Source organism: Archocentrus centrarchus, chromosome 1 (genome assembly GCF_007364275.1).
Source record: "Archocentrus centrarchus isolate MPI-CPG fArcCen1 chromosome 1, fArcCen1, whole genome shotgun sequence".
NCBI lineage: Eukaryota > Metazoa > Chordata > Actinopteri > Cichliformes > Cichlidae > Archocentrus > Archocentrus centrarchus.
The window spans coordinates 30430189-30453096 of NC_044346.1; the positions used below are offsets into that span (position 1 = coordinate 30430189).

At 40.7% G+C, this 22908-nt stretch overlaps 2 protein-coding genes across 4 annotated transcripts; both read right to left on the reverse strand.

Annotated features, from left to right (window-relative positions):
* Window positions 1–1741: 1741 nt before the first annotated feature.
* dennd1c (DENN domain containing 1C) lies at window positions 1742–17797 on the reverse strand. Of its 3 annotated transcripts, none has more exons than XM_030734046.1 (23): window positions 17657–17797; window positions 17171–17235; window positions 16554–16597; window positions 15981–16030; window positions 15768–15887; window positions 15585–15654; window positions 15105–15185; window positions 14949–15011; window positions 13545–13598; window positions 13307–13417; window positions 12061–12161; window positions 11933–11978; window positions 11734–11835; window positions 10609–10734; window positions 10198–10299; window positions 9769–9859; window positions 9593–9633; window positions 9455–9502; window positions 9296–9343; window positions 9104–9208; window positions 7951–8033; window positions 3700–3910; window positions 1742–3624 (listed from the first exon to the last, which is right to left on the reverse strand). In XM_030734046.1, exons 1-23 carry the CDS (start codon window positions 17671–17673, stop codon window positions 2626–2628), a joined length of 2778 nt encoding a protein of 925 aa, XP_030589906.1. In that variant the 5' UTR covers window positions 17674–17797; the 3' UTR covers window positions 1742–2625. The 3 variants fall into 3 exon arrangements, with proteins under 3 accessions (XP_030589906.1, XP_030589897.1, XP_030589914.1); XM_030734037.1 differs by having other exon boundaries at window positions 1796–3624; window positions 9455–9505; XM_030734054.1 differs by lacking the exon at window positions 14949–15011 and having other exon boundaries at window positions 1799–3624; window positions 9455–9505.
* Window positions 17798–18587: 790 nt separating this feature from the next.
* On the reverse strand, window positions 18588–22010 carry LOC115783299 (tubulin beta-4B chain). The gene is made up of 5 exons (XM_030734068.1): window positions 21793–22010; window positions 20627–20735; window positions 20418–20528; window positions 19963–20207; window positions 18588–19873 (listed from the first exon to the last, which is right to left on the reverse strand). The coding sequence occupies exons 1-5, from the start codon at window positions 21847–21849 to the stop codon at window positions 19061–19063; spliced, it is 1335 nt and encodes a 444-aa protein (XP_030589928.1). The 5' UTR covers window positions 21850–22010; the 3' UTR covers window positions 18588–19060.
* Between the last annotated feature and the right edge of the window lie 898 nt (window positions 22011–22908).

Below are 22908 nucleotides of genomic sequence, written 5' to 3' on the forward strand. Positions count from 1 at the left end.
TGGCGGAAGGCTTCTTCCTTGGTGGCCTCAGTCTCATCTCTGCTCTTTGCAGATGATGCGGTCCTGTTGGCTTCATCAGGGGGTGGCCTCCAGCTCACAGTGGAACGGTTCGCAGCCGAGTGTGAAGCGGACGGCATGAGAATCAGCACCTCTAAGTCTGAGACCATGGTCCTCAGCCGGAAAAGGGTGGAGTACCCTCTCCGGCTCAGGAACGAGTTCTTGCCCCAAGTGGAGGAGTTCAATATCTCGGGGTCTTGTTCACGAGTGACGGGAGAAGGGAGCGGGAGATCGACAGACGGATCGGGGCTGCTTCTGCAGTAATGCGGACGCTGCACCAGCCTGTCGTGGTGAAGAGGGAGCTTAGTGTAAAAGCAAAGCTCTCGATTTACTGGTCGATCTACGTTCCTACCCTCACCTATGGTCACGAGCTTTGGGTAGTGACCGAAAGAATAAGATCGCGAATACAAGCGGCAGAAATGAGTTTCCTTCGAAGGGTGGCTGGCCTCTCCCTTAGAGAGAGGGTGAGGAGTGCGGCCAATCCGGGAGGGGCTCAGAGTAGAGCCGCTGCTCCTCCACATCGAAAGGAGCCAGTTGAGGTGGCTCGGGCATCTGATTAGGATGCCTCCTGGCCGCCTCTTGGGTGAGGTGTTCCGGGCATGTCCCAGCGGGAGGAGGCCCCGCGGCAGACCCAGGACACGCTGGAGAGAATATATCTCTCGGCTGGCCTGGGAACGTCTTGGGGTCCCCCCGGATGAGCTAGAGGAGGTGGCTGGGGAGAGGGAAGCCTGGGCTTCTCTGCTTAGGCTCCCGCCCCCGCGACCCGGCTCCGGATAAGCGGAAGTGGATGGATGGATGGATGGATGGATACTGACATTAAATACCAACTTAACAAAACGGTCGTGTTCTCAGAGATTTATATACAACTGGACTTCTTTTTGCTTATGAATTATATAAATCATAACAAAACATAAATCTGTCTTATAAATAGAGCGATTTATTGTTCTTAAGCATTATCTTCACATTTCAGACTTTGAAGCTAGATCCATCTTTTAGGTGCAGCCTGTGGTTTTGGGTTGTCAAGTACTATTCTGAAATTTATATATATATATATATATATATATATATATATATATATATATATATATGAGGAACTGCCATTTTTATCACTTGACTTAAATTTTTTCAGCCTCAGATGTTGGTTGTTGCTTATGACCTGTACAAAAAACACTTTAAAATAGCCTTTTCTTCTTTTGGATGTTTTGATATGAACTACTGATGACTTTGTGTGATTTCTCTCCCCAGCATGGCCATGGAGGTGTCACTCTCACCGATGGTCTCAGTATTTGTATCCACCTTGCTGTCCCTGCTCAGCTTGACTCTGCTGTTGCTGCTATGCGTCATCAGGAAGAAAAGAAGCGTGGAGGGAACATACAAGCCCAGTGCAGTAGAAAAGAAACAGGCAAGGTCAGGGGGATGTGAAAAACCTGGCCTGCCGCTACCGTTGCCCAAAGAAGAACGTCTGATATAATGCAACCTCACACACGTTGTCACTTCACAAGGCTCTGGACTGATAACTGATGGATTCCTGTGATGCTGTTTTGCAGCAACAATTTTTACACTAACGTTTTGTATTTGTATGCAAAAATATTGTATTTTTTTCTGCTTATTCTGCATATTTATTTAGAAAAAAGTATATTTTTTACACTTTTTTTGCATTTATAAGGAATATTGATTTGAAACACTGTGATGCACTTTCATATCAACTTAGGAAAAGCTCATCTACAACAAATCAAAATGCATGTTTCACAAGGTGTTATGTAAATAAACAGCAATGTGCACACCAAGTACTTGTGCTTTTTCACTATCATTTTAGACCATTAAGAGCAGTTTTCAAAGTCATTTTATTCAAGTTTATTCAAGTTCAGATTCTAAGTGAACAGTTAGAAAAGTGTAAATACTCAGAATGCGTCAGTTTTTGTTAAAGAATCTAATGGATAGCATGTCTTTTCCACACATACATTTGAATAAAATGTTTTTCTATCAGTGACAAATTGACCACTCAGTAGGTAATGGGTAAAACACTCATGTTTCTTGCTGGCCTAAAACTGATTTATTTCAGCCATGCTGCCTCAATTCTAAGTAATTTACCATTTCATCATGTATACAATATTCAAGCAATAAAATCTGTTTAAATAACAGCAGAACGGCTAGTTTGTAAGAGTGTGGTGATACTGCTTTCCTTACTGTAAAGAAACACCATTTAAAAAAAAAAAAAAAATCCAAAATGACTTTGAAATGGGAACATGTTTCTTCATTACTTTGTGGGTATAGACTGTAGCTTGTTATAGCCATAAATACTAACTCACAAAATATTGATCTGAAACTTGTCTCTAGGTGCAATATTTACCCTCACTTTGGGTAACATCCATAACATTTCGGTAATTCACAGTGGTCAGCTTTTAAATAAAACTACACTGCTGACTTTTTTCATAATTTATATTTCAAAAAAGCAAATGGGCTTGGGACTAAGAGTCAAGGATATGCAGGGGAAACAGAAATAAAATGTATCCATTTAATCGGATTTCTTATTTTAAGTAACAAAAACTAGAATGTAACCAGCATCTTTTAAGCTTCAAATCTCTTCTTCAGTTCTGACACCTTGACTGGAGGCTGGTCTTCCTCTTCAGGTGCCTCTGTGCGATTGTTTGTTTCTGATGTATCTGAATTGCAGGGCATGTGTGCATTCTCCCTGCTTCTGAACACATTGCAAGGCCTCCCAGATTCAGCAAAGGCTTTAACCCTGGACTTCACCTGGAAGCCTTGGCTGGGTGCCTGAGATTGAAAGCGTGCCACAGCAGATAGCACTTTAGGAGGAGAGGGGGTCTTTTTTACATCTTGCTCCTCTTTTCTTGCTTCTATGTCAATCTTTTTGTCTTGACCTGTTGTAGGGTTAGGGTCTGCAGGTTCAGGAATCCCAGGCCCAGAAGCGACTGTATCTGGAATGGCCATCTTCCCTTGCTCTTGCTGCTCTTCCACAGAGTTAGGATGATGAGGATTTGGGTTTAAAAGTTTACTTAAAGATCCTATTACCTCTTCACTTTTCTCCAGTTGGGTCTCTTTTCCCGCTTCACTTGTTTTTGGAATTTCATGTGTTTCTCTTTCCACCTCAGATTCTGCAGTTTCCTCCTCTGTCTGATTTTGCTCATCTTCAGTTTTTTCTTTTAAACCTTCATCTCTCTTAGCAGACATTTCAGTCACTCGGTCCTCCCCTAAACGTACACTCTTCTCCTGATCTTCTTTCTTTATATTTTCTTCTAACTTTACTTCCTTAAAGTTATTTTGGCCATCAGTTTCCTCTGCTTGGTTCCCATTTATTGTTCTTGTCACTTCTTCCTGTTTTTCCCAGTCTTCTCTCAGCCCAATTTTTTGCTCATTTGTTTCATTTTCTGACTGCAGATTATTCAACCCTTCCTCTTCTGGTACACTGGTGTCCAGGCATGGCCAATCAGAGTCCCCTGTAAGGTCTGACAGCTCCTCTGTTGTTTCCAGATTCCAGCTGTGCAAGCTGCCACTGCCACTGATGGACAGAGACAGGCTCTCCTGGCTGGGGTTGGCTGGAGGACGCTGAAAAACACAGACAGATCAGAAATTGTATCTATTATCTATTGTGTGTATTAGTGATAGTTTTACATTTCTTACCTTTGTGATGTAGTCATGGCTGTCTGGCCCAAACAAATCCAGGCTGCGGGTGCCGTACAGCAAGCCACGGTCGTGGGAGCTACGGGTGCTCAGTGTGTCAAAGATCTCCCCAAGAAGATCCATTTCTTCTTCATCACACAGCAGTGAGTCTTCCTCATCTTCTTCTTCATCCTTCTGGTACTCAGAGTCAGTCTCAGTCCTTGACACAGCTCTGTAATAAAAGAAATATGCAGAACAGTATGAACAAGAATGCAACCACCACCCTGCTCCACTGTAGAGATATGGTATATTATCCAAATGATAATCAGTGCATGATGCTCTTCTAACATAATTCTTGGAGTTCTACCAAATTCCTTCCTCTCATGTCATTCAAATCGTGTTTGACAAACTCCATTAATTTATTATTTAAGTCTGCAAAGCGTTTCATGGACTTGATGACTTGGTTTTGACTGTGTGAATTGTGGAAGTGTCTATAAACAGTGTGTCTTTGTAAACCATTACCAAACTTTAAAGCTTTCCACAGCTGGACTTAAGTTTTAAGTTTTATATCAAAATCATAATTAAAACTTAGAATGTACACCTGACCACAGTTTGGAGTGCCACATCAAAAAGTCTGAATGTTTTTGTGTTATTTCAATAATTTGTAGTTATTTATTAGTTGTTTTTTTTTTTTTAAAAAAAAAAGGAAAAAGAAAATTATCAACCTACAGAGGACTGAATTTAAAGACAGCCTGAAAATCAATGTGAAAAAAAATTATGTGGCAGACTTGTTTGTTTTATGGTACGCAGTAGTTTGTATGGCCTCCACGTGCTTGTATGCATGCCTGACCATATCGGGGCATGCTCTTAATGCCCCGATATGGGCTGTTTATTAGACATCTTAGTTACACACAACACAGACAAAGACCAAGACACAGACAGTAACATAGTTAAGATTGAGATACACACAAACAGAGATGTTCTTGCATCCCACCAAGGCCTTAAGCACATGTGAGCATCAGATATACAGGGGTTGGACAATGAAACTGAAACACCTGGTTTTAGACCACAATAATTTATTAGTGTGGTGTAGGGCCTCCTTTTGCGGCCAATACAGCGTCAATTCGTCTTGAACAGTGGTCAGAGGGATTTTAAGCCATTCTTCTTGCAGGATAGTGGCCAGGTCACGACGTGATGCTGGTGGAGGAAAACGTTTCCTGACTCGCTCCTCCAAAACACCCCAAACTGGCTCAATAATATTTAGATCTGGTGACTGTGCAGGCCATGGGAGATGTTCAACTTCACTTTCATGTTCATCAAACCAATCTTTCACCAGTCTTGCTGTGTGTATTGGTGCATTGTCATCCTGATACACGGCACCGCCTTCATTATACAATGTTTGAACCATTGGATGCACATGGTCCTCCAGAATGGTTTGGTAGTCCTTGGCAGTGATGCGCCCATGTAGCACAAGTATTGGGCCAAGTGAATGCCATGATATGGCAGCCCAAACCATCACTGATCCACCCCCATGCTTCACTCTGGGCATGCAACAGTCTGGGTGGTACGCTCTCCACACCGTAACTCTCCCGGATGTGGGGAAAACAGTAAAGGTGGACTCATCAGAGAACAATACATGTTTCACGTTGTCCACAGCCCAAGATTTGTGCTCCTTGCACCATTGAAACCGACGTTTGGCATTGGCACGAGAAACAAGGTTTGGCTATAGCAGCCCGGCCGTGTATATTGACCCTGTGGAGCTCCCGACGGACAGTTTTGGTGGAAACAGGAGATTTGAGGTGCACATTTAATTCTGCCGTGATTTGGGCAGCTGTGGTTTTATGTTTTTTGGATACAATCCGGGTTAGCACCCGAACATCCCTTTTAGACAGCTTCCTCTTGCGTCCACAGTTAATCCTGTTGGATGTGGTTCATCCTTCTTGGTGGTATGCTGACATTACCCTCTTGATACATCACAAAGACTTGCTGTCTTGGTCACAGATGCGCCAGCAAGACGTGCACCAACAATTTGTCCTCTTTTGAACTCTGGTATGTCACCCATAATGTTGTGTACATTGCAATATTTTGAGCAAAACTGTGCTCTTACCCTGCTCCAAACTCATTGTACATCCTGTATAATGACAATAAAGGCATTCTATTCTATTCTATTCTAATTGAACCTTCACACTCTGTTCTTACTGGTGCAATGTGCAATTAATGAAGATTGGCCACCAGGCTGGTCCAATTTAGCCATGAAACCTCCCACACTAAAATGACAGGTGTTTCAGTTTCATTGTCCAACCCCTGTAACAGGCCTTACCTTTACCCCAGTAACATTAAAGCCTACAGTGTTCTTTAATTCAGTGTGTGTGTGACTAATATACTTTAATACAGGATATAAAAATAGTGACAGTAAATATCAGTATAAAGGTGATAAAAAAATCCCCAACAGAACAAATTTGAATCTATTAGATAGATATGATTTAAACCACTATAGCACAGTACCTTTAATACCTACTTCATGTTCTAATCTCTGTAGTAAAATACTGTGGTCAGTGGTATCAAAAGCTGCATTGAGGGTTAGCAGGACAAGCACAGAAACGAGTCCACTGTCAGAGACCACAAGCAGGTCATTTCATTAATGCTGTTTCTGTACTGTGATGAATTCTGAATCTTGACTGAAACTCTTCAAATAAACCGTTCCTCTGCAAATGATCAGTTAGCTGTTTTACAACTACTCTTTTAACAAGTTTTGAGATAAAAGGAAGGTTGGAGTTTGGCCAATAATTAGCTAAAACAGCTGGGTCAAGTGATGGCTTTTTCAAGAAGTGTTTTAATTGCTGCCACCTTAAAGACCTGTAGTATGTAGCCCATTAATAGAGATAAATTAATCATCATCAAAACATCATGATCGAATCATTAATTAATGTTGGGCCTTCTTTGAACAGTCTTGTAGGAATGGGGTCTTATAGACATGTTGATGGTTTGGAGGAAATATTGAAGTTAACTCAGAAAGATCAATCAGAGAGAAAGAGCCTAAATAAATATCAGCAGTATCAAAAGTAACTGAACATAATCATATGCCCGTGAGATGCTGATGAATAATTGTAATATTGGTTAAAATGTTATTAATATTAGTTAAAGTTTTATATGTGAAGAAATTCATGAAGTCATTACTAGTTCAGGTTAAAGGAATACTTGGCTCAACAGAGCTCTGACTCTTTGTCAGCCTGGCTACGGTGCAGAAAAGAAACCTGAGGTTGTTCTTATTTTCTTCATTCAGTGATGAATCCTAGATTTAGGTAGGGTATTTTTTTATTTTATTTTATAGAGTGACAAATTATTTTCATGGGCTAAATAAAGATTTTCTAAATTAGTGAGATGTCATTTCCTCTTTAGCTTACGAGTTATCTGCTTTTATGAGCGTGTTTGTGAGTTATACTGGGGAGTCGAGCACTTCTGATTTGAGTATTTCTTTTTCAGTCAAGTCAGCTGGGTCACCAGCTGACGTAAACTCTACTCCCACAGAGTTTACGTAGCTGCTCTGCACTGGAAGACACTCAACAATTTTTACTTATAGTTTCACGTTTCTTAAAACAAAATCGCCAAAACGCGAGTTTGTTCCTCGGCAGGTGTGTCACCAAGTGGGGAAAAAACATTTGAGATGGGACCAGGTTGCTGGTGTACCAGGGGCTTTAGTTTAAGGCTACCCTTCCTCCTGGTGGTGACCCAGCTGACTTGATTTCATGGCTGCTCATGACAATCTGCTGGAGGAGAGCTAACCGTGGTTAAGCTACCTTCAACCGCACTGACTACAGGGGCTTGGAGCCTGTTCACTGGAGCCTGGCCTCAAAAGCTACATCAGGCTACATTTATCACAAGTATAGTTATTACTAAAGGAGCGAATGCCTAAAGAAGTGAATATTATGAATATAATTTACAGGTGATTCAGAAGAGAGTGCTTTGGATAAAGCACGTGAAAATTATACTGTGAAATACACTCCCCTCCAAAAGTATTGGAACAGTGAGGCCAATCCCATTATTTTTGTTACAGACTGAAAACCTTTGGGTTTGACATTAAAAGATAAATATGAGACAAAAGATCAGCATCTCAGCTTTTTTCTGTAGATGTCAAGTAAATAAAAAGACCTGTTTCTCTCCCAAATGTACTCGGTATAACAGAAGAAAATGCAATACTCACTTAAGTTGCTAGTGCCTCAGTATTTACTAAAATGCTGTATACATGAATGAATATGCTTTATCACAGCTTACCCATCCCATGTTTCTTCATTGTCTTTTATGATGTCCTTATCTCTAGGAGTCTTTGATTTCTGAGCAGGCCGACGAGGACGTGACTGACATGAAACAACATGGCAACAAAACAAAGGGTTACTAATAAGACATTTCCACAGAAAATGTGACACATGTGAGTGTAAGAATAGTATCAGAGAGTAGAACAAGCAGGTGAGGTCACAATGTTATCTTTATGTTTTACCCTGACCAGCCACTTAAGTAGGTTCACCTTGCTAGTACCGGTTTAGACCCCATTTTACCTTCAGAACTTCCTTAATTCTTTGTGGCATCGATTAAGCAAAGTGCTGGACACATTCCTCTGAGATGTTGGTCCATATTGGCGTGATAATATCATGCAGTTATTACAAATGTATTGGCTGCACACCAGTTATATAAACCTCCCGTTCCACATCCCTGTGATGCTCTACTGGATTGAGATCTGGTGACTGTGGAAGCCATTTGAGTTCAGTGAACTCTGTCATGTTCGACAAACCAGTCCGAAATAATCTAAGCTTTGTGACGTGGCGCATTGTCCTGCTGGAAGCAACCATTAGGAGATGGGTACACTGTAGTCATAAAGCAATAGACGTGATCAGCACATACTCAGGTAGGCTGTGGCATTTAAATAATGCTCAACTGGTACTAAGGGCCCCAAAATGTGGCAAAAGAAATCCTTCACACATCCCACTACCACCAGCCTGAACTGTTAATACAATGCAGGATGGATCCGTGCCCTCATGTTGTTTATGTTAAATTCTGACACTACCATCCAAATGTTGCAGCAGAAATCAAGACTCATAAGACATTTTTCCAGTCTCATTTTGCCAGATTTTGGTGAGCCCGACTGAATTGCAGCCTCAGATTCCTGTTCTTAGCTGTCATGTTCGAAGTCACTTAAATCAACTTTCTTCTCCATTCTGATGCTCAGTTTGCTCTTCAGCAGGTCATCTTGATCATGTCAACATGCCTCCATACAATGAGTTGTTACGATATAACTGGCTGATTATCCATTTGCATTAACAAGCAGTTGAACAGGTATGCCTAATGAAGGCCAGGGAGTGTATATATCTAGCTTAAAAAGTAATTTTCAACATGTGCCTTTGTTGCATGAGAATTACTTGCAGTATCTCACCTTCCCAAAATGTTGTGTGATTGGCAGGCGGTTCTGCAGGCTGTCAGACTGGGCACGGCGGTGTGATACCGATCCACCTCTCTGAAGGATATCTTGATTGTTAACCTGCATCAAACACAGAATGAAGATATATTAAAACCTAAGCATAATTTGTGTCCATCAAAGGACATACCCACATGAACATGAGCCTACCTTATGTATCAGCAGGTTTTTCAAACCTGACCTGGCAAGAACTTTGGCCTAGGAGAGATTAATAAACAGATTAGGATCCAGCAGTGCAACACAAACATTTTGTTGTCCAAGAAAAAAATAAATAAGCAAACAAAAAAAACATCTCAGTATTGTACTTACTTTCATGTTTGCTTTGGACTTCATGTTGAGGATGAGAGCACCTCCCCCCTTCTGTCAAAAGTAGAAATGCATCCTTGGAATTTTTGCCAAGATGGCAGCAAACTGAAAAGTGTTTTAGAGAAGAATACGTGAACTTACCTTCAAATTACCGACTAACTGCTGATAAGATTTACTTCTTCCTGCAAAAAGAAATCATGTCATATGTAAGAAATGAGAAAAATTTGACACACACACACACACACACACACACACACACACACACACACACACACACACACACACACACACACACACACACACACACACACACACACCTGCTGCGGATTCACACTTTATAATCTCCTCCTCAAAGAGGTCATCTGGTTCATTTGCTTTGTTCAGAATATCCAGGCGAGCATCAATGAACTAAAAGGAAATAAAACAGATATACAATATGCAAATAATTAGCAATTCTTTTAAATGATCTGATAAACATCTATGAAATAGCTTTACATTACTTAACTTGTGCACCTGACTTCAGATCAAATTCCGCGTTACTTATCAAAATACAATTTTGTTATCTTAATCATGTAAAAAAAAAATCCCTCTGTTCAGCATAACACACTCCATTAAATTATAGAGCTCTATTAATTGGTGCTAGAGACATTCATCAATCAGCTCCAACATTTTTCTAATTCTTGGTCCGGCCAGCCCTCCCCTACTGTTACGATTGCATTAAATGTACAGCAGGGGGCAGTGTTTACCTGTTTGAAGAACTGTAAATGAACAGCACTCTGAAGGAACTGCTTCATACTCGGAGATTTGTGATCTAAAAACAACTTTTCGCAGAAGTATATTTCACCTTCCTGCAATGAGCAGCACATAGAGACAGGGTGACAAACAACAAATAAAGAATTACTCCTAAAAATCTTTCTGATCTAAGAGACGTGCAGAGTTGCAGCTCAAGAATGCAGAGACTTGAAATGATTAAAAATGCATTGGTAAATGTTGAAGAGAAGTAGCACGTTTTTTGTTTTCACTGTGCATACATGGTATTCTTTTTTAAATGCACGTGAAAATATAAAAAATGTAGTATTATTTATTAACCCCGTCGCTGTTGTCAGTTTTAAGGAAATGTGTTAAATCTTGAATAGTTCTTTCTGTGTGTGACAGACCTCATTAGCCTGCAGTGCATCCCTGTAGCCTCCAAAGAGCAGAGCCTGAGCTTTCAGGAAGGCCTGAGAGACACCACACCCAGGTGACACCGCTTGACGCTTCAAGCACATCTTCAATCCGGACATCTGGACATATAGTATGTGCATTTATATCTGTGATATATTTACTGTTGCTCAGCAGTCACGGGTGAGATCACACCATCAAACCAAGAGATGAGGTAAAGTGCAAAAGGTACAACAGGGACTCATCTTTTGCTTAACACTTGACAGTACACTTTTGTGTCAAGAAACAACACAAGTCCCTGACTGTGTTCATACCATTGACACTGACTTTTACAGGGGGTATACGAAGTATACGAATACCTTTATTAGTCCCACAATGGGGAAATTACAGTTAACAGAACACCCATCCAAGAAATACAAACACAGAGACAAACACAAATAGGGGGCTAAAAACTCTTTGAGGAGCTCATCTTACATGGTCTAAATCTGGTTCTTTTGCCACAGTTTCTGTGCCCGTATGTCCCTGAGATAAAGCTTTCTGATTGTTGAGGAACTAAGGCAGTGTAAAACTCTCTGATTGGTCCTACTCTAATGTGTACTGTGAATGAAATGTATCCAAACAATAGCTATTAAACTATTTTTGAATGAAATTTGTTAGTGGTCTTATTTGTCTCATGTTTTTACCATCTAAATGCTATTAGGAATGTGCAAAAGGGACTTTTGTTTCCTTTTTTAGTTCCTGAGCTTGGTTGTGGTAGTCTCATAGGACACCTAGTACTAACAAGACATAACCCAAGATAATTTGCTTCAGATATTTTTAAAATAGTTAGTCAGATTGGTTTAAGTCAGGGTGCTGCCTGATTGTTAGAACATACAGGAGGCAGCCCACATGACACTCACTTAAATTTACCGGACAGTCACCTACGCTATTCTCACACAGGTGCAGTTAAATATTATAGAGACATTAGCTTGCAGGTTAAAGGCCAGAGTAACGTCTAGGGCTGCGGTGCATGTGTGAAAACACTGAAGTCACACTTTCCTTACTAAAAAAAAAACAAAGTGTGGAAACAAAAAAGAAGCTTATTCACCATCACACAAACCGAGACAAAGACTATTTATTACCACATCTGAAGGTATCTTCTTATGGTCATCAAAAGGGGTTTCCAGGGTGTTAGTATCCACATTCAGAATAACAACTTCCTCCAACCCACTATTCCTCACCCTCTGTCAGACAGACAGAAACAGATTAGGGCTCAGTGTCTGGGGACAAATCTGATAGATTCATAGGATTGTAGTTTAACAGTGGTTTTATGTAGTTTACCTCAGATAGACTGGTGTGGATCCCTATTAGGTAAGGCATAGGTGCACTGTAACCATAAAAAAAAACAAAAAAGTGTGAAACAATTGTAGGTAGGTAGGGAGGTAGGGAGGTAGGGAGGTAATTCTCACCAACAGTAGTCCAGTAAGTGGGGTGGCAGGACAGGTATGAAGATGTGTTGCCAGTACATGGGGTAGAGCACAGCACTGAGTGCATGTACACAAGATGTCAGCTATGCACAAAAAAAAAAAAACTTCAGCACACAAATCTTCCTGTATGATCTGCCACATGCCAAATATAGTGGTCAAGGTATGACTACAAAACAGTAGAATGAAGTCTATTAACACAATAACAAGGAGAAAATAGATCAGTAATGATCACAGAGAAGCAACTGTTTCTGCCCATCAGTTTGGGGAGAGTTAATGAGGCCATTTCCAAATAGTGTCCCCAGGAGCTGATGTTCCAGCAAATTCACCCCAAGGTTAGACCATGCTAAAACCCGAGGGGCTACATTTCAGGCTCTATAGGCCTCTGTTAGCATGTCAAATGTTAAAATTCATGACAGAACATTAGAAAAAGACCAAACAAATGTGGTTTGTTCAGAAGGGTTGCCAGGAGAATGCCTCCTCTCTGAAAAGAGCATGTCAACGTGGCTTAGGTTTGCAAAACTGCATCTGAACAAACCGCAAGACTTCTGGAACAATGTCCTTTAGACAGAGGAGACAAAAGTGGAGATATTTGGCCACAGCACTATGTTTGGCAAAAACCAAACACAACATATCAACATAAATACATGTCAAGCACGTTGGTGAAGCAGTGATGATTTGTATTTGTTTTGCAGCCACAGTACCTGGGAACTTTGTAGTAATTGAGTCAATCATGAACTCCACTGTATACCAAAGTATTGTAGAGTCAAATGTGAGGCCGTTTGTCTGACAGCTAAAACTGGGTCATGTAACGTGACAATGATTCCAAGCATAGCAGCAAATCCACAACAAAATGGCTGAAAAAGAAAAGAGCCAAAGTGCTGCAATGGCCCACTCAAAGTCCAGCGCAAACCCTAATAACCTGAAGCAATGTTGAAAAGAAGAGTGCATCAAAAATCTGATGATAAACTAAGTGATAAAGTCATACAGAAAACAATTACTTCACGTTATTGCTGCTAAACGTGGTTCAACAAGCTACCGAACTACTTAGTTTTTCAAACAGTGCTTCTGCATTTTGATGTTTAATATGTTGTGTTGTTGTTCATCTGAGGTTATATTTATCTTCATTTAAGACCTGGTAGATCTATGCACCAATATGATGGGTGGGGCTTTCATATAGAAGTTCATATAATACTAAAGAAATAGATAAAAACAGAATTGTGTGGCTTACGGTGCTGAGTTTACTGGCAAAGATGAGGATGCGTCTCTCAAACAGCATACTGGCATACAGTTGAAGCAGGTTCCCCACGTCTACTGCCACAATCAACTCGGTCAAGTTCCTCTGGTGTATAAACACACAGACACATGGAAACATTAGTTTGAATTGCGGAAATATAAACAAATAATCCACTGCTGTCTTTGTTTAATATAAAATTTTGCCTTGATTTTTTAACCTTAACCATGCTTACATTTTCGGGTATGGAAGGGAGACTTCTGGGGTCTGGAGCAATGAAGTATGGAACCTGTTTAAAACAAATGAAATAAAACACTGAGCCTGTTGATAATATATGATAATGGTGATAATATATTACCATTATCAATAATTATTGATATATTATTATAGTAATAATGTCGCAAGAATTTGATGAAGTGTTTTCAGCAACATGGATGGATTAGTTTCTCCAACGTCATATATGCACACATTAAATGTTACAGAAATATAATTTAGGATTTCATTCCAAAATTCTCTTTGCATCAATCAATTACACGTGCACACAGTTAGAGCAAATTAAAGTAATCACTGACTGTATGTAAAAGATGGATGTAGCTTTGGGATCTGAAAAATGAAGTAGGGTAGGGGTAGCTCATTTGGTTGCAAAATGAAGTCTGTTTCTTTCTGAAAATGACATCACTTTATTATCACTTGATGTATGACCACAGTAAACACTTTTTTAATGAGTTTGTGGTCATAATCACTCGATTCACATCTTCTTCTATAGTTTTAGTTTTAGTTGCATTTTATGTCCACGTAGGTTCTCAGCCATCCAGGTCATAGTAGTCTCTGGAGCTTGAAAAAAGGGCAACTGGATGTCTTCAAGAAACAAAAAGGGGTCCAGTCGCCCCTTTTTTCAAGCTCCAGAGAGTTGCATTTTATGTTTGTCAGGAACCATGTACATACACACTGATCTTAGATGCTTTGGCCATCTTTTATATACAGTCTAAATTTAAAATCATTCAAGAGATTAAACCTGAGTTTTGGTACCATTTAAGGTTAGCATTCTTCTAAAAAGCCATTTCATGTATTATCTACCTCTATTCCTCCCTGCATTTAAATTGTCTTCACTCGACTAACATTCAGAACTATGTTAAAAGTTGCTGCTGACGTAAAGCCTACTGAATAGAATCAGAAGAGTTTCCTCATTGGCCAGGACTTTTTAAAAAAATATATTTTCTACATTTTGACATGACAGAATTGCACGCTGTGAGTAAAGATTTCTTTCAGGTCAATGATTTGTTATTTTGGAATGAAACTCAAAAAAAGCAAAAAAAAAAAAAATGAAACCAGTTAGAGCTTTGAGTCACACGGAGGCATTTCTCATAACACAAAACACTTGTTGTGGGTCAGTAAAGTCAAGTCATATTTATGGCTTTTGGATACATAAATGTAATTGTTCCAAAGGTCATAACAACTGTCAGATATTAGTGCATGTTGTGCATGCTTTAGTTTAAACACTGAACTTAGAAGGGTGAATAACAAGGTTTTAGTCCACAGTTTTAGCCACCAAGCACAGACAACTGTAGTTTTCCAGCAGGAGTTAGTCTGTATCTGCTCAGCTGTGAGTCCAGACCGCATGAACTCCTGTGGGACTCACCCCCTTTTGTCCCTCTGAGTGTCCAACAGGATGGGACACTGTGCTGACCAAAGCCTGCTCTCCCTCAGAAAAAAACACAGCACACTAACCACCAACAGAAAACAGCAGTAAAGTTAAGTGTGACTCTGGGTTCCTGTTGGCTAATTGGAGATTTACCATCTGCAGAGTGACAGATCCAGCTGCCAGGGGAATGGGCTGGTTGTAGAGTGACGCCAGTAGCACTTTCATTTCACTGGTCTGTTGAAGAGATAAAGTGGTCATGCTAAGTATATTGAAACAGTGGCTACATGGACACACACTGACATAGCCTCTTGGTCTGAAAAGTGAAGCTAATGAAGAAGTGCTTTAAACCGGCATTCTTTTTCATTTTATTTTATACAGAATTGTGCTAATTTTGAAAATCATAAAGCCAGTAAGAGTCAAATACAATAAATAGGATATATCTAAGTTTATGAGTATATTGTGATTGACAAGTTGCTACCATGTGAGTGCGTAGTATCTGCAGTCATTCCAACTTTACTCAGGAAGATGGATGTTCAGCTATTGGCTTCAATACAGGATCTCAAATCAGTTATTGCCACTTCCAGCTTTTATATGTATATTTGTGTGGATGAGAGACTACTGGAAGAGTCTTACCTGTCCTTTTGAGAGATAGTCAGCCAAGTTGTTGAGCAGTTTGTAAAACACTTCAAACCATGGAAGATAGCTGTAATAAGACAATTTAAAAAAAAAATCATTTTAAATGATATGCTAACAAAAAGGAATGCAAATGTACATGGTGTCAAAAATACTTTTCATCTCACACACATTCAAATCTACCTGAGAATGCAAAGGCAGGTGTGTGTGCTGTTGGTGAGACGACAAAAGCCAAAGCGCTGGCATCCCTCAAGGTCAGTAAGGACAAAAGTAAAGTGCTGCACGGCCACCCCTTCTCTCACTCTGAGCAGACAAATGTAGTGAGATGAGAGCATATGAAACACAAACAACATAGAAATGCAGCCTGGAGTAAACCAGCAAGTTTATTATACTCACCTTTGTATATCATACGGGAAGCAGAACCTGGGCAATGTTTGACACGACTCCTAGAAAGTGGGAAGGAATTTAAACATATCACCTAACAGGACAAATAGTCTAGAGCCATACTAATATCTCTCTGAGGGTGTATTTGGGCATACAGTAGCAGAGCTAAGTGGTACTCTAGCTAACTCCCACACTAGTGGAGCATAGAGGGGAGAGAATGAACAGGGGAAACATACAAAGGAGAGTTTGCTGATCCTCTTTCTTTCTCTTACTTTCATCTTGGAAGTTGTGTGGGGCATGAACCTTTTTTGTGTGCTTGTTTGCATGACAATGAATCAGAAACCCAACAAGAACACACGACGTTACATTATGGTGTTTAGTAGGAATGTTTCTACAGTGTTCCCCATTGTAGGTTAGAATGTTAGCAAGCCAGTGTTTCTCTAATGCCACTGAAACAAAAAGTAAAGCTTTATATTAAGCAAAATAAAACTTTGGTTCTCGCTGACTTTTTCATTTTAACATGAAAGCATATCCACAAATATTATACTGTTTGTTCACAGGAGGCAGGAAAACACATGAAGGTACCTCATCATTGAAGTCTTCTGGAAACTGAAACAGCAGTCCAGGGTCTGTAATATTAAAATTAATCAACAGACAAACATTAACCTAATTCTAGAAATAAAGTCTCTTTAGGAAGTTTTTATATTGTAGAAAGCCTGTTAACAGTTTACAAGGTAACAATGTTGAAAATAAAAAAAAAAAGGGTAAAATGATTCAAAATGTACAAATATGATGCTTTTTTCACATCAACAATATTTAGTGTTTAAAGTCATCTGCACATATTCAGCTGTTCAGTCAGCGGGATCACCACACAATCTTTCTATGTAGTTTATGTTACACAGGCTGTGTGGGTTTTTTTGATCACGTGACAGGAAGTATGAATAACTCTCAGAGCAGCAGAAACACCTTTATAAACACTTGGTGCAACATTTTAATGATTCTGTGAAACATAAATTAAATATTGCTGCTTTTGTGCAATTAAACTCAAATGCTGTGTGTCACATAGGAAAATGGCAAAAACAGGGTTGATACAGTTATGGCAAATAATGGAAGAACAGTTTTAATCAGCTCCCCCATTGCTGACAAGTCATTCTGCACATTTAAATTGCTCTGTAGCAGATGATAAACCACAGAGGCCTCACCTTTGTCTCTGGCTACAGGGCAAGTTGCTTCAAAGAACCAGTAGAAGGTTCGCTCAGGGTTTTGTCTAACAGGAAAGAGATTCAGAGCCGTGATGCGAGGTTATTCTTAAAGCCTGTTACCCACTAAACACAGTCGCATATACAAGAGGCATTGCAGTAAATAGACAACATATTTAGAATAATTCTCTAAAACTTAGAAAACTTTGACCATAAGTAAAAACAAACCAGGTGTAATATTAAGAATAAATCAACAGTTAAGTATGATCACAAGTTGGTTATATGTGTACAAGAAAGAGGAACTTTTGCTTTGTTTAAAACAAGAACAGACCTACTGTGAAACATATGGCAACGGATACAAGGCGACAGAACTGCTACAGGAAACTTCCTGTGCAGTTGCGAGAGGAAGTAATAGAAACCACAAGAACAGACTGACGGGCACAGTGATGGTGATGGAAGTCGAAACACAAAAATTACATAATTACTTACTTCAGTCTGGAGCCCATACTGTCCAAATGTGACTGTGTCCATGTGTGGCATCCAAGAGGGGAGAGACCTTCAGCAGGTGTATCAGTTGACAATCATAATGTACCATGTACCAGAGACTGCAACAGTAGCAGCAGCCTGCTCAATCAGCACTGGAATGACAGAACACTTCCTGATCTATGTCAGTATGTGTGGTTTCAGTGTGTGAGTGACGTCTGCTATAAGACCACCAATCTAAATTCATGACATTTATATTTACTTGTCTTAACACTCATTTACTTGTCTTTAGATGTTTTCTTTTGTGCTTCATGCATTTTAAATTTGACAGGATTGATTTTTTTTTTAAACAAAACCCACAAATTTTATTTGCATAAACAGCTGCAAAAATAAAGAAGTCAGAGAGACCTGCGGGAGATTTGCATAAAAGAACCCTAATCTTCTAAGTTTTTAAAAGTTGACAATTCTCTGCTCTAACATTAGCACAGTTGCCAGAGGTGGGAACCTGCTGATAAACAAACATATGAAACAAGTGGTTTTCATTCCGTATTAACCTTTCAGCAGATTGCCAACATCATGGGAGCTTCTATTGAGGAACTGAAAGGTACTGCTTTCATTCGAGTGTAAATCATACAGCCTGCATAGAAAGCCAGGTGTGTTTCTTAATATTGCTCAAATAAGCAGGAATTAGAACTGTACACCATAACAAGGCAATAAAGTAAAGAAGCATCATCCTGCTCAAAGAGCCAAACTCACTGATCTTATACTGCCTCCTTGTGGCGCTGAAGCCAAACTGCTTAAATCTGTTGGTGTCCATTTTGATTTACTTTCCACTAAAACTGAAAATCAAACTTTCAGTTTCAGACTTGAGTATGTTATTATTACCGGTGTATCAGTGAGCTTTAAATAATAATAATAATAATAATAAAAACACAAATATTTTTTCCAACAAATTTATTTTACTTAATGCCAAATTACACAAGTCATAATATTTTAATGAAGTGAATGTGTTCCAGGTATGGAATCAATAACTGATGATAATTTACAAACATTAACAAAAAAAACTAAAACAACAAACAAAACAAAAAAGAAGCTATTTGACAAAAAGACCACAAGCACACATTTGTGTTAGCTACCTCTAAATGAGCACTGAGTTTAGGTGTTCAGACTGTGAGTCCTACTCTGGCATGAAGTGGGGGTGGGGGGTCAAGAAAAGAAGAGAGAAGAAAAACAAAAAAGAGTCAGAAAAGGGAAAAAACAAAGGAAATATAGGAATAAGGGAATTGGGAAGGGACAGTGCTCTAAAAAAGAAATAAAAAATCAAGAGCAGAGTAGGACTGGAATGAGTGGATGGATGGTTGGATGGAGTCATGATGAGTGCAGATGAGAAAACGATGAGTGACTTTAGCCTTAGGCCACCTCCTCCTCTCCCTCCTCCTCAAACTCGCCCTCCTCAGCTGTGGCATCCTGGTACTGTTGGTACTCGGACACCAAGTCGTTCATGTTGCTCTCTGCTTCAGTGAACTCCATCTCATCCATACCCTCGCCAGTGTACCAGTGGAGAAAAGCTTTGCGGCGGAACATGGCAGTGAACTGCTCAGAGATGCGTTTGAACAGCTCCTGGATAGCTGTGCTGTTACCAATAAAGGTAGCGGCCATCTTGAGGCCACGGGGCGGGATGTCACACACGGCTGTCTTGACGTTGTTGGGGATCCACTCCACGAAGTAGCTGCTGTTTTTATTCTGCACATTCAGCATCTGCTCGTCCACCTCCTTCATGGACATGCGCCCACGGAACACAGCGGCCACAGTCAGGTAGCGGCCATGGCGTGGGTCGCAGGCGGCCATCATGTTCTTGGCGTCAAACATCTGCTGAGTGAGTTCGGGCACAGAGAGGGCTCTGTACTGCTGGCTACCCCTGCTGGTGAGCGGTGCAAAGCCGGGCATGAAGAAGTGCAGACGAGGGAAGGGAACCATGTTGACAGCCAGCTTGCGGAGGTCAGCATTGAGCTGACCGGGGAAACGCAGGCAAGTTGTGACCCCACTCATGGTGGCAGAGACCAAGTGGTTGAGGTCTCCATAAGTAGGAGTGGTGAGTTTGAGGGTGCGGAAGCAGATGTCATACAGGGCCTCGTTGTCAATGCAGTAAGTCTCGTCTGTGTTCTCAACCAGCTGGTGGACAGACAGTGTGGCGTTGTAGGGCTCCACCACTGTGTCTGACACCTGGAGACAGAAAATCCAAAGATCAGAGAAGTAAAAAGGAGAAAAACACCACAACCATATCAACAAAGAGCATGACATGATCACTGTACCTTAGGAGAGGGCACCACGCTGAAGGTGTTCATGATACGATCCGGATACTCCTCACGGATCTTGCTGATTAACAGAGTTCCCATACCAGAACCAGTGCCGCCACCCAGGGAGTGTGTGAGCTGGAAACCCTGAAGGCAGTCGCAGCTCTCAGCCTCCTTCCTCACCACATCCAGGACAGAGTCCACCAACTCAGCTCCCTCTGTGTAGTGGCCCTTCGCCCAGTTATTTCCCGCTCCACTCTGACCTGGAAGGAAAGGGTTCATTGCAATTGGCTGTGCTAGGGTTTGTTGGTCTAGAAGTATATTTCACTATCAAAATGTCAAAGTTTGTTATTTAACTGTTTACTTGCCTATAGCAAAGCCAGTACATCATATTCCATTTTTTTCTGTGTAATAAATAAAACATCCAGTTTTTTATATTATATATATATATATATCTGTGTTTAATCCCATACCAAAGACAAAGTTGTCCGGCCTGAAGATCTGTCCAAAAGGCCCGGAACGGACAGAGTCCATAGTGCCTGGCTCCAGATCTACTAAGATGGCCCTAGGAACATACTTGCCACCTGCAATAAAAAGGCATGTGTGAAAATGGTCAAAAACACACTATAAGAATGCCAAGATTGACACACGTAGCGTGCAGTCTTGTTTCAAAAGTTTCAACCTGAGGCCTCATTATAGTAGACATTGATTCTGTCCAGCTGCAGGTCACTGTCTCCATGGTAGGTTCCCGTTGGGTCGATGCCATGCTCATCACTGATCACCTCCCAGAACTACAGACAGGTCAATTAGTGACAGCAAACCAGAGACCAGTTAAATGTGTATTGTGGCAGTGTCGAGATATTAAAATGGCAACAGCTAAATTCAAAGCTATTTATATCCTGCTGTACTTGTTGACCCACAGAAGCTCCACCAAGTGATTAATCACTTAGCTGATTGATAATAAATTTAATCAAAAAGTAATAACGCAGGTCATTTAAGTAAGAAGAAATATTTCCTCAGTATGCTGCTTTTACCCTATTCTGTTGGCAATATTAGCTAGACAAAACAAGTAATCTGTTTTTATAATTTCAGAATCCAAATTATTATTATTATTATTAATCGTCATGCTTGCCCAGAATCATATGGAAAACATTTTTTAAGTCGTCTTAATTCCTGTTTGGTTCAGAGACACCTTTAAAGGATGGGCTGGGTTCATAAATAAATGAATAAGACTTTAACAAACGGATAGTAAAATATCAGCCTACTTATCGTTATAATTAAATACGATTACATTTGTGGTGAGAAAAAAAACAAACTGCATAGCTGCATGCGTGCCGGCGTTCCAGTGCATTCGGTGTCTGAGCCACACCCCTCTCAGTGTGCCCCCCACCACACACACACACACACACACACACACACACACACACACACACACACACAATCTGTTCATTCATTAAATTCCTGAAAAGGGGATTAATGATTTGACAGTCTAAATCAATATAACCTTACACTCAGGCACGCTTACAGGATGGTGTGTTACACCGATAGAAGCCCGTGGTCCCTGTTTATGTGTGGTCGATCTTTTAAAAGGGCATCAAGTGACAATAGTGATGTCGCGACTTGCCACCGCCCATCCTGAAGGATGCTTTTGTACGCTGCCGTTACCACAGTCTTATACAAGACTTTCCACCCCACTATGTTGACCTATTTAGTCTTTCCCGTGGGCAGCATGAACTCTTACTAAGCGACACGTCGACAGCTTCACGGATAAAGTTGCGTTTCGTTACATAAACACAGTCACAGTTAACAGGTAGACGACATGCCAACTGGAATGTTTGTTTTTCTCACCTTTGCTCCAATCTGGTTCCCGCACTGCCCGGCCTGCAGATGCACAATCTCACGCATTTTGTCGCTTCGGTGTGGGGTGTCTCTGCTGCTACTGGAGAAACAGGGAAAAAGCTTGAGGCGGGCTCTACTTTTGCTTGTGCTCGGTCCTGACCCTCCAGGATCAGTCGACAGTCTGGCTGAATGGCGGAGGCGCTGTGGCTGCGGATTAAGCTCTCCGTCCCCTCCCTCCGTCTGCGGCTGCGCCGTTACTCCCGGTGCTGCAGCATGACGTCATCGCCATGGCAACGGGAACCGGGCACAGCCGGAAAAATTGGCCTGCATGGGCATGACATGCCTGAGAGATAACACTGGAGCGAGTAGACTACCGAGATTAATTTGCTGGGACTTTCAGAAAGCTACAATGAGCCAAGATAAAATCAAAAACTCTTTTGGAATCCAGAGGCCTGTAAATTGTCCCTGCTATCCCCAACCTTTTGCCCTCTGTGAAAAGTAAAGGTATAGGGCTCTAGTTAACTGGTTACTGGTTTTGCTCTTATAGTTCAGTGCATCAGCATTTGAAGTTAGTCCCGAGGGCCAACTAAAAATGCTTTCCAAAGTAATGTATTACTGTAATTACGTTTTCCTGTATTGTGTCTTACTAAATTCAGTAAATCAGTAATCATATAACGAGAGGGGAGAGAGACCCCCCAGCAGCCAAACAAAAGAGCTACAAGTTTGCCACATTCTTCAGCTTGAACGCCTTCACCTTGGGCTTACCCAGATGCCCGCTCACCATTTAGAAGTTCAACTGGATAATCCTGGTTACGCTAACCTGGGTTTGGTTCTTCAAAGGCATGAGAGAATTACGTTAACAAAAATGAATTCAGTCATCTGAGATAATTGTGTGCTGCTGTGGTCACTGATTAATGGATATTGATACTGAAAACCATGATTCAGTTCAGTTCAATTCAGTTCAATTTTCTTTATATAGCACCAATTGACGACAACAGCTGCCTTAAGGTGCTTTATATTGTAAGGTAAAGACCCTACAGTAGTAGAGAGAAAGCCCCAGAAATCAGATGGCCCCCATTAGCAAAACAAAAGAGAAAGAAAAACAAAAGACACTACTGGAGGTAA